At 37.8% G+C, this 12,176-nt stretch overlaps 1 protein-coding gene across 1 annotated transcript in view; it reads left to right on the forward strand.

Moving 5' to 3' along the window:
• LOC145776644 (uncharacterized) overlaps positions 1–12,176 on the forward strand; it is a 17,333-nt gene continuing 5,157 nt past the window's right edge. The window contains exons 1-11 of the mRNA XM_082587876.1: positions 1–86; positions 652–817; positions 1,375–1,520; positions 2,377–2,493; positions 4,321–4,470; positions 4,963–5,094; positions 7,191–7,346; positions 8,901–9,663; positions 9,862–10,086; positions 10,766–10,923; positions 11,141–11,297. Of these exons, the coding sequence (XP_082444002.1) occupies positions 26–86; positions 652–817; positions 1,375–1,520; positions 2,377–2,493; positions 4,321–4,470; positions 4,963–5,094; positions 7,191–7,346; positions 8,901–9,663; positions 9,862–10,086; positions 10,766–10,923; positions 11,141–11,297 (2,231 nt within the window). The 5' untranslated portion in view covers positions 1–25. The remainder of the gene's footprint in view (positions 87–651; positions 818–1,374; positions 1,521–2,376; positions 2,494–4,320; positions 4,471–4,962; positions 5,095–7,190; positions 7,347–8,900; positions 9,664–9,861; positions 10,087–10,765; positions 10,924–11,140; positions 11,298–12,176) is intronic.

A 12,176-nucleotide genomic window follows, 5' to 3' on the forward strand; every position in this document is an offset into this window, starting at 1 on the left:
TAGTAGCCTTTCCATATCAAACCTAATGCTAACAAACATCCTGAGAACTGCTGTGACAATATTTGGAATTTTATGCTCCGTTTCAGGTAAGAGCTGAAATACGTTAAAAATATAATATGAAAAAATTTATGAACGTTTTAGAATATCAAAATAACGCAGAATTTTTTTTTATAGCCTATCTGACCAAATCTATAAATACTAGACTTTTTGAAATAATTACTTTTCTCAAAGGAGGCTATAAATTACATACAAACCAGTGATGGAAAATTTGTTTCGTTATGTAACAAACATGCGCAGTAAAACCAAGCAACTGCACAAAGATTTAAAGACCTGCTATTTTTTTATCAATTCAGCAAAAAGAGTTAAAGTTAAACTTATGAACAACATCTAACATCATCTAACAATATCTATCAATTAAGAAAAATAACGTCGAGTTTTTTCGAATGCTACTTTCCTTATCATTGAGCTTATTTATTACCGGTATCATTAGGTAGCCTATTACTTAACATTCTGTCATTAATCATTATTTTCTTATTATAATCAGTAAATTTCATACTAATTTTTTTTTTTTAAATCTTATTATTATTGATTATGATTATCATCGTTATTAATTATAAATCACCACTATTAGTAATCTCACTTCTTTTCTAGGAATTTTAGACGTGACTTTGGTGATTGATAATCCTATTGCAGCTTACAATCAAAATGTGTCGATAAAATGCGTTGGTGAAGACAGATACTTCAATGAGTTTCCATTTACAATCGACGCTGACATTGGCACCGGGTCTAATGTCACTGAAGAACATCTCTATGAAAGGTGAATATGGGGGCAGAAGTTCATACTAGATATGGTTGAACAAAATTAAGAATAAGTAATTGTGAAACTTTGATAAGTATAGGGCAATAAATCACTTATGCAATCATCTCAAGCTCAGCTGGTTAACCGCGTGAGTTCATGAAAGAAGAAACTTCAAGATCAAGGAGCGCTTGTTCGGCTCTCGGGAAGTGCACTTGAGCAACGCATCAAATAAGCTACAACTCTCCATTCAACGGCACCGATAGTAGATGGAATATTTTACAGACAACGTCATTATAATAATCGGAAACTTCACTCTGTCAAACTCGATGACCAGACCTGCGTCAGTGATTCAAAGCCTGTACAAGCATGCGAAACTGCCAGGATCAAATTCTTACAGAAGCTTCCTCAGTCCGAGGGTAAAGATTCTATCAATCAATCTTCATCTCCATTTGTAGATTTGTTTTCATCATTGATCTAGTTTTTTCTTGCATTGTATTTTAATAACCTACTTTGCATAGTACGTTTAAAATGTGTTGACGCTAAACTAAACTTATTAATTTCAAAACTCGCTTCAGCATCGAACCAGAACCTTGGACGGGAAAGCAACTGACACTCTTAGACAAGTCGGGTCCACTGAAGTATGGATATTATTCATGCACGGCAAGGGATAATAAAACTGAAGAAATTTCAAAAATCACAGGATTAATCATGTCTAAAAATGGTATTTGACTTTGGTATTTGAATGTTCATGATAATAGTCATAAGAGCACCATAGAAAATTATGAATACTATACACAACTGCATTGTAAATGATTCTTACTGGTTTTATTGATACAAGTCTCGCATGATTTTAAATAAAAGATTCCGAGTATATTTGTCAATCATCTCTTCATGACGAGGCATGAAAGTTTCCCCAGAAAATCAAAACCTGAGTCCTTCCAGACAAACGCATGCGAATCACTATTGAAATTTGATGCCATCAATTTTGGACTTCTTGCAGGTCAACAATAAAAGATTATATCATTAATATTTCTAACATCGTTTTTCTCTGATGTGGACCATTACTCTCTCTCTTTGTAAGTTAGTCTTTCGTCAGATCCGAATATTATTTTTTCACAAAATGTTTGTCATGAGTGGGATTAGCAAACAAGCATCTTTAATATTTACCACGCAAGCAAACTAGCATGAATGTTGCAAATCAATAATTTTGTGAAGTTGCAATTAAATACTGAAGTTAAATTGAAAGCATTAAAACATCAGTCACAGCACGGGTCTATTTTTTGCATTTATATTACGTGAAATAGACGTAACCGAATATAACGACCTTTGCTTGGAGAATATGGCCAGAAAAAAAACTGAAAGCTCAATTTTGTTTTCTTCTTACATCAAGTTTGTTTGGTCATATCTTGAGAATGAAGATTTAGATTCAAGGGGAGAAAAGATAGAAAAGCCAACGTTCATGTTCAACGGTCTTAAACGTTGTACAAATGTTCTCACCGCTCGGCTATGCAAACTCACACCAACCTGTAGTTACGTCACAAACTCAAATCATGATGGATTCTTTTACTGCTTTTCAGGACTTGTTTTCCCAACAAGTTTTACCTACCAAGCATCCAAAGGAGAGTCAGTGACAATGGGAATGATACAAGCACGCAGACGACGATTCAACGATTTATTTTGGTTTCGTTTCACAAGTGAGTGGCGGAGATAAACAAATGTCTTATACAAAATTGAAGGGTAGGTTAGTTGGAATATCAAGTTGTTTTAATCAAGGTTGTAAAGAAGTGGAGATAATTTTATTGTTCTGCAGCTCGAAAACGCCATGTCCAATTATTTTTTCTATTTTTGTTATTTCTGATGATCAAAGCCAAAACAACACATTTTCAGCACAGAAAGGTTGCAGAGGTCTAGAAAAACCGTCAAAACAAGATCGTTAAATCGTGCTTGATATTGAAATAAGAAAATCAGTCAGACGAGTTATAGGCATGTAGTAGCACCACAATCATTATCCCAATGCATTATACTTATTGTTGACCAGACCAGCATAAGATTATCATCAGCAAGCAACAACGCATCAACAGATGCTAAGCGCAACATTGTCCAGTTCCAAGTTGATCGAACAGTAGCAGTGGATCAAACCAGCTCTGTGACAAGTTGGTTGATCTCTCTAATTGTGAGAGATGTGAATTTAATTTCCGATTTGGTGATATTAGGCTTTAGCATGGCCACCTTGAGATGTGGCCTGATTTGTCACATTTTGCAAATTTTGATTACAGCTACTGCTAGTGCTTGACTGACATTTTTTGAGATGTTTTTACTTTTTGCTGTTTCCTAATGACAAAAAACTTTTTTGTTGCCTTGGGGAAGCCGTAGCAAATGAGAAAAAGTAAGTTGAAAAACGCAAAATCAGACTGTTATTGAAAATTAACAGTCTGACTAAAATCTACAAAATCAAATTTTCTTTGTTTTTCAACATGTGAGGATGTTAAAACCTATTGTGTCATCTGGGGAAAAGAATAAAGGAAGCGTAAAAATCTAATTTTTAGAAAAATTTATTTAAACGTTCGCCCAAAGTTAGAAAAACCTGAAAATTTCTGCAAAATGTGACAAATCAGGCCGTATCTTTAGGTGGCCATGGCTTTAGCAATGACTACGATATTGGTTTTCTATTACTACTGCATATGTGGAGATAGCGGTGTGCACCATCGCAGACATAGCTGCAATGAGATGGTTGGTTGGTTCGTTTTAAATCCTGCTAGGCCTTGATAGCCTGTAGTGGCGCATACTTATAGAGGCTTTTGACGCAGGGCGGGTCGCCGAGATTGACAGAGTAAAGTTTTCCGATCGTTGGAATGTTGTTGCCTTGGAATCATTCCATTCACTAGGTGCCTCTAAATGGAGAGCAGTCCTGAAATGCGTAGCTCAAGCGCACACCCCGAGAGCCGAATCAGCGCCGCTTGTACTTGAGTCGGGCGCGTAACCACTGAGCTAACGGGGCGATAAAACCTTGAACGTGTGATTTCTAAAATACCTCGGATATTAAAAAGCGACAAAGAGTTTAAAGCGATAGAGGCTTTCTGAAAAGAGCATCACTAACCTTGGGGGGTAAAAATTTATGTCTTCAGTCCTAGAAGCTCAAACGATCAAGATGAAGAAGTGGCAACAATTTTAACTGTTATTTTTTTTAATACATTTTGTCTTTCTAAACTACCGCAACAGTCTAACAGCTAAATATTATTTATAAACTTACTAAACATAGGCTACCAAAGCTTACCATAGAACTTCTTATTTAGCCCATACCATAAGCATTCACCATATATTGCTTACCAACTTTGAAATGAAGTAGCACCAACTAAATAATCTGCACAAGCATAATTTGCCATACAATTAGCGCATCAACTAACACATCAAACTCTCAAAGTTTTTACCCGATCCGAAATCTTAACCATTGCAATGTCAAACTCATAGCCTACTTATACGTAGTAGAAGCATTTTTGATTCCATCTTTTGTCTTTGTACAGAGAGCGGTATACCAAAGAAAGCAGCACAAGGCCGTCTGCAAGTTACCATACCCAAGTCATTAGAGACAGGGGCATACGTGGCATTCTATCCAACCAGAGACAAATATGTACGAATTTTTCAACAAGGAATGACAAGACTGGTTGTTAGAGGTAGGTTATAGGTTATCTAGCAATCATCCCTTAATAATTAAGTACTTAGGAACTCTAAGCATAATTTTTTTTTTTTCAAATCAAAAAGTGGTTTATGATTTTATGATAAGCGATTTGAAAAAAAGTCTCACAATCACTCATTGTAGGCTACAATCTTCGATGTAACATTTCAATTTTTTATGTCACAGATGTTTCGAGAATTTTTTATTTGAGCGGTCAAGTTTGTGCAACTAAACTTTGCGACCACCACCAAAAATGGAAAAAATTTGAAAACTTCAAAAATGTTATTTTGAGCAGGGGCTACAAGTGAAAAACATTTAATATCCTATACAAATATTGAAAAAACAAATCATACAGATTTTTTTGGTCTTCACTCTTTGAAAACATGACGACGCCAATATGAAATAATACAAAAACCAACTAAACTGTATCATCATGGACTTCAAAGCTTGTTCATTTCATGGCCGTTGACTGACAATTGTCTTTTTGCAGGTTGCGAGTCAGGCAAGTATGGTAAAGATTGTGAATTGGATTGTCCTCATTGTGAAAACGGGGCAGTTTGCGATGACAAGAATGGCACGTGCATTTGCCCACCTGGATTTATGGGAAGTCTTTGTGAAATTGGTAAGCTTCATTATTCAAACTTAGCAAACCTAAATTAAGAAACAAAATAGTTTCAAGTGTTTAAGGATTCTTTTTTGCAAAAAAAACGTCTTGTAAAACTAGGCGCAGGTTGTAAAAAAGCAGATCATGGTCTTCGTGTGTTTCTCGGCAGCCGATTGTAGCAAGAATCGATAGCGATAAACACCGTGTTTCGCTCATAAGGCTGAGCTCGTCAGTGTCGCACCACTAATTTATGCTACAAAGGTATTTGACCCAGTCAGTTTAACTCTTATCCTTCTGGAAAAAAAAGAGCCAACAAAACCAGTAACTAATACCTTTGTGGCATTGTCACAATTAATGTGCAGACCTCGCGACGGGACGGGCTGCTTTGTATCTTGACTGAACGTCTTGTCTTGATTGTGGGATGCTATATGTTATTATCGGTTACTGTCCTGTTGTAACCTCTGATTGCAAAATCTTTATTATGTGACGTATTTCTAGAACATTCTACCCTACGTGAAATCTGGAAGCTTCTTTAATTTGCTTGTTTACGTGTAGTGCAACTTGACAGAACAATGAGTACTTTATGATGTAACATTACTTAACCTTCTCGAAGCTACTAGACCAAACAACCTGCTATAAATAGTGGTGTAATTTGCGTAAATCAATCATTATGAGTTGCAGATTGTTGTTGTTGTGGTAGTGGGTAATGGATGCAGAGATTATTGTTGATTGAGAGTTGAAGTAATTGAATACAAGTAGCCTAGGTGAGAGTAGGTGCTGATATGAATTGTGATCGAAATTAGAGTTACATGAGAAGCTGTGAGTGAACTTCGTTAAATTCCTTCAGGAATTTTCGCTTATCGTCTTATTAGTAGAACTATTCGACCATTTAATTGACTGCTTTTAGGTAATATCCCATTAAACTACGTCACTGAACCTTTCCAAGTCTCTTTCCTGGTAAGAGATAGAAAGAAATCGTGACAGGCATAAATTAGTGGTGTGATTACTAACGAGCCCAGCCTCATGGGAGAAACACGGTGTCTATCAATATCAATTCTTGCCACAATCGGCTGCCGAGAGACATATAGTGGAGTGGATGGTCTAAATGGTTAGCGTGGAAGCTACACCGTTATGGTTAGCCAATCACAATTGCTCGCTGTACTAGTGAGTGCTCAGCCCTTGTGCTGATAGCCAGGAAGAACACTCCCATCTTCACAACGGTCTTTGTGTGTTAGTTTTATAATATGCATCGTGTTTGGTGCCTTAGCTTATGGTTAAGGCATTTAACGATGTGACACGTATTAGATTAGATAAATGACGTCACTGGTAAGCAGTAGCGTCGGCAGGGATTTCTCTGAAGATGCCATTGCAAACGGGCCCAATTCATACTCTCAACCGGCCCTGCTGGTAAGTAATTCATTGAGGTGGGTAGCATGTATCCACTCACAATAAGCAGATCGTTGTTTATAAGACAAGGTGGATAAAGAGAATAGGCACTGCGGCACCAGAAAAGTGCACAGAAATCAGGAGTGAAGAAAACTAAAGCATTAGTTTGTGTGGTTTATGTGCCAGATCCAGTACCTCCACATGTGATCAACAGATGTCTCAGTACGATAATTCAAGACATCAGTTTTTTGAGTGGTGACCGTAGATGCTTTTTATTCTACTGTATTGTCAGTGTTCAGCATTGTGCTGCTAGATAAATGGCTTCTTTTTCTTCTCATTGTAGGTGGTAAGCTAAGTTGGTAACCTGCCCAATGTCACATGAAAGTACAAGAATTTTGGATGAAACGACAGAAGCTTGGCATTTTTGATTAATTTCAACCGACATTGTGTATCTGTTGTTGTAATGGAAGTCTATTGTTCCTGGTTTGCTTTCAAGTTACCCTGTCTTGGATAGTAAAGTGAAACCTGATGTCATAGAAATCAGTGCTTAAGTTTTGATTCATCACTTCAAAATAAGTTTAATTCAGTTGCCAACATATGTTAAGAAAGAAAGAAAAAAAAAAAAAAAACTTTGGCTTTTTATGTAACCTAAATGGTGATACTAATAAACCATTTTTTTTTTAGTTACTTTTTTCTTTTTGACTTTATTTTGATATCTTTGTTTTCAGGATGCGGACCGAACAGATTTGGTGCATTTTGTCAACACAGTTGTTCCAATCTCACAGAGGAGGAAGAAAAAGGTTGTGCAGAAAAATTATTTTGTCTTCCTGATCCTTACGGGTGTACGTGTGCTACTGGATATACAGGGATAATATGTTCATACGGTATGCTTGATTGACACAATGGCACAATGCTTCTTGTTAATGTATTGCTACTTTGCAAAATCGACTAACTGTAGGCTACGCTACTGCACTATAGTATTATTGCTTTTACAGGTGTACCAGAAACATATTATAAGTAGGGCAGCCTACTTTGTTTAGTTTGAGTAACAGTGTTAATTTAAAGCTATGATCTTCACAATGTCACATCCAGTGTTGTAAGCGTCAATGAAATAACTTGACGACGTCAGCGTCAGCGCGAATTACCTAAAAACTTTACGGCGTAAAGTCCTGCGTAAGCTCTTAAAGAAATTGACGGCGTCAGCGTCAGCGCTAATTTCTAGCGCTATTTTAGCCAAGATCTCACAAAACGGAAGCATTTCAACCAAATTTAGACTAACAATAGCTATAAATAAAGAGCAGGTATTATGTTTTGAGACTTTATTGTAATTAGCTGCTTAGCTTATTAGTTATTTCCTTGTAGAAACACAGGCATTTCAAAACGTTTGTCTGACAATCTGCTGCGTTTGGGACGCCTAATGTCCTTTTCAAGTGAAAACATGCGTTCCACAGCAGCGCTGGCTGGTATTGGTGAATGATGTGTTGTATTTCAAAAACAAGTCTTGAAATCGTTTACTCGGAAAGGTAGCCTATCACTGTTCCAAGCGTGCTGTGATGGCTTAGCATATAGGCCTACAGTAGAATTCGCCTATAGTGACACCTGAAGGGAGCGCAAAAAAAGTGTCACCATAACCGAAGTGTCACTATAGCCGAATTCTACTCAACTGTTGCGTATGCAAACGGGACTTTGTAACAGGTGTCACTATAGGCGAAGTGTCACTATAGCCAAAGTTACTATAGGCGAATTCTATTGTATAATTTTTTTAACGAGGTCCACTGCACCAGCATCGCTCTTTTCAGGGGCATAGAGCTCTTGAAATAAAGTTTCTTCAACCTCCGAGATGACATTCATTAATTTTTAGCTTTCTCTCTCTGATCCCTCGTTCTCGATACTGCTCACGATATGAGTGATCACCATTTGGCGAACTTCTTCCGCTTGTATTCCAAGCAGCCATTCCAACCAACGCAAAAGCGGGTGATTCGGATAAGTCGCGCTGGCCAGAATACATTGTGAAACGAGATTTTCCATGAAAACAAAAAATGACGCATAGCGCTTACGCTTAAAATCGGCAAAATAAATGACGGCGCTATCACTTCCGTCAGCTAAAAAATAAACTGACTGCGCTAGCCTCAGCGTCAACAAAAAGTTGACGCCGTCAAATTGAGGGCGTCAACATTGGTCACATCCCAGACAACCACTTTACAGTATCTGGTAAATATTTTTATCAGATCTGGTAAGGATCTGACCAGATCTGATAAACATCTATACGGTTGTCTGGGATAATTTTTGCTTTCGCTATAAAAGGTATCATTTTGTAAAACGTTTTATGTGGCTTTCCGACTTAATTTCACCAAAAGCTATATCAGACCATTTTCATTGTGTTAACTACATCCTGGTGTTGTTTTTATTAGAATGAATTTATAATGATTTCTTTTTAGAATGTTCGGAAGGGAAATATGGGCATACTTGTAATTTACCTTGCCATTGCATTGGAAACAAGTGTGACCGATTTACTGGAAATTGCACACATGGATGCTTAGAGGGATGGACTGGAATTAACTGCCAAAAACAATGCGAAAATGGAACATATGGCCCTAATTGTAACGAAACGTGTGGAAAATGTTCAGACGACGGGTTTTGTGACAGGTTTTCAGGGCATTGTTCCAAAGTGCAAGTCTCGGTGAACACAACAATGTCTTGGAATGTTTCAGTCTCTGCAAACACTACGTTGTTTTGTCATTTTGGATACCAACCGCCCTTATGCAGAGAAACTTGTGTGACAGGGACTTGGGGGTTAGACTGCTTGAAAAAATGCCACTGTCATAATAACGCCAGTTGTGAAGTAGACACTGGATTTTGTCCTGTCACTAACCACAGCAGTAACAAGGATGTGTGCGAGCCTGGATGGCAAGGGCAAGCATGCAACGAGACATGTGATGATGGATTTTATGGAAAGGACTGTCTCAAAGAATGCGGACATTGCGTCAATCAATCCGCCTGTCATCATATCACTGGTGATTGTCAAGTCAACAACGGACAGTGCGAGCCTGGATACACGAAGACGAAATGCGTGGATATGTGCGCTGATGGGTACTTTGGAGCGGATTGTTCTAATCTTTGTAATTGTGCAAACGGGACCACCTGTAACCCAATACATGGGTCTTGTACTGGTTTTTGTCAGGCTGGATGGACAGGAAGCAAGTAAGTTTGTCCATAATTCATATAAACAAACGTTTACACAATGCAATCTATTGTCAAAAAAAAAATTCTATCAAGTTTGAGGAAGTGTTTGATGATATAACCCCTTTCATAAATTTTACCCCAAAACAACCAAGGTTTTCAGAATTAAGCTTATTACTAATAGGGACTCTGCTCACATTTTTTATCTTATGTGTGTAGCTGCTTGGAACCATGCCCCCATGGGACATTTGGACTAAACTGCACTCAGAAATGCGGCCACTGTAAGCCGGTTGATGGTGAAGCTTTGTGTGACCAAAGGTTCGGTAAGTGCACTGATGGTTGTACCAAAGCCTGGGCGGGAGACTTGTGCTTGAAAGGCATTTTGTGTGCTCAGAACCCGTGCTTCAACGATGCAACTTGCCAACAATCGGAAGATTTCTATAAGTAAGTTTGTATGTATTCTTCATTTTTTCTTCATGCGAGTCACCTTTTTGATAAATAATTAAAAAAAAGTCCATCACCTGTTCTATGTTCATGTTTTCGTGGTGCAGCCCAGGCCTAAACTTGGCACTGAATGAGTGGGCTAGGCATCGCTGAACTTGTTCTCCAACTTGCAGGAGTGGAATTTCGAGCACTGGTAGTCGCTTTGATAACGACTAAGAGCAACTGCATTATCAACGAAGCAACATAGCTACTATACATAAAAGAACTTAGTACAGTACACATAAAATACATAAAATTAACTTAGTACATTATATATATATATACATAAAAGAACTTAGTACAGTACACTGGCAAACTGTTGTATCATACCATAACGAGTCGACTCTTGTGTTGAAACAGAAATGACTACGGATTGTAATCCCAAAAGCGACGTATCGCTAAGTCAATCATTTTTAACTTATCACTTTTTCTCAACAACCCTTTTTGCATCTCTGGAGATAAGTTTGCCTCGACCAGCTATTTTTGAGACGGACTTGGAATATTTTTTAGCCTATACACTTTATCTTGTTTACGTTAGCCACCAGTTGAGAGTTCTTTCAGTGTATAAACCTGTGTTGCTTTGTATCACCATTGTTGTAGTTGGGTTACTGGACAAGCTAAATTATAGATTTTTATTTAGATGTCACTGCCCCTTACCCTATTCTGGGTCCCATTGTGAAGTCTTGGATCCTCCTTGTCTCTCAGCACCATGTCTCAATAATGGAACATGCACAGAAACTTCGGCTACTGATTTCAATTGCAACTGCACGCACAACTTTACAGGAAAACATTGTGAAAGTAATCTTATTATTTCTTGTTTTTTAATTTTATACAATGCATACAACAAGGTTGTGTGAACTGGCACAAAACAGGCCGAGAATTGCATTGTCGAAAATAATAATTTACAACAAAGATTGGAACTAAAATTTGTGATAGTACCTATAGACTACAGTTTGTTAAAATAGTAGGTTCAGAAAACAAGTTCAAAATAATAATTTTTTACTGATAATTGCAGAGAAAGATGAAGATGAAAACTTGACTAAGGACAACAACAACACGGATGAAACAGATAAGGATGGTCCTAAAAGCGGAGTAACTGCCGCTATAGTAATTACCTGTTTAGCACTGCTGGGTCTCGCAGCTGCTGGAGCTTTTCTCTTCTTCAAACATAAGTATGAAGCAATGTTGCTTAATTCATCATTTTTTTGTCGTATCCAGGCTTACTCCAAAAATTTATGGTTGAGATTAAGTGAACGAAAAGACAAGGGAGCCAGTCTTCGTATCCACCTTCAGGCATGCCTTCAAGTATCTTGGCAAAGACACAGCTACATGATCTTGAGCGGTGTCGATCCGGCGCGCTTTCGAGTGTCGAACCAGGGCTATGACCACGCAGTCACGCAACCGACAGTCATCGTTAAATTAAACATACATTTTTACATTTCAAGCGATCATTTTCCGTTGTCGGCTGGTATCATCATCATCATTTTCAGCCTGTGAGAGCCCACTGCAGAGCGTAAACCTTCCCCTTTTCATGCCAATTTACATGATTATGTGCTAGTTGGTACCAATTGGTTGTATTGCATTGTTTGTCAATGTCGTCCCTCCATCTCACTTTTGGTTTTCCTTTCTTTCTTTTGGTTTCTCGTGGTGTCCATGTTGTTAATTTTTTAGTCCATCTATTGTCCTGATATCTTGCTATATGACCTGCCCAGGACCATCTTAGTTTCTTGATTGTGCTCAATATATCTCGTAATTTCGTTTGGTTTCTGATCCATTCGGCAGTCTTTTTATCTCGCCATGTTAAACCCATCATGATTCGTTCATGTGCTCTCTGCATAGTTCTTAGTTTAAGTGTTAATTTCTTTGTAAGGTTCCAAGTTTCTGCACCATATGTAGCGGTTGGAAGGATGCATTGATTGTAAACTTGTTTCTTGAGAGAAAAAGGCAGTTTTGACTTAAATATCGAACTTGCTCTTCCGAAGGCTTGCCATCCAAGTGATATTCTTCTTTTGATTTCATCTTCTTTATTGGAGTTGGTTGTAACTTTTTGG

Source organism: Aplidium turbinatum, chromosome 9, assembly GCF_918807975.1.
Source record: "Aplidium turbinatum chromosome 9, kaAplTurb1.1, whole genome shotgun sequence".
NCBI lineage: Eukaryota > Metazoa > Chordata > Ascidiacea > Aplousobranchia > Polyclinidae > Aplidium > Aplidium turbinatum.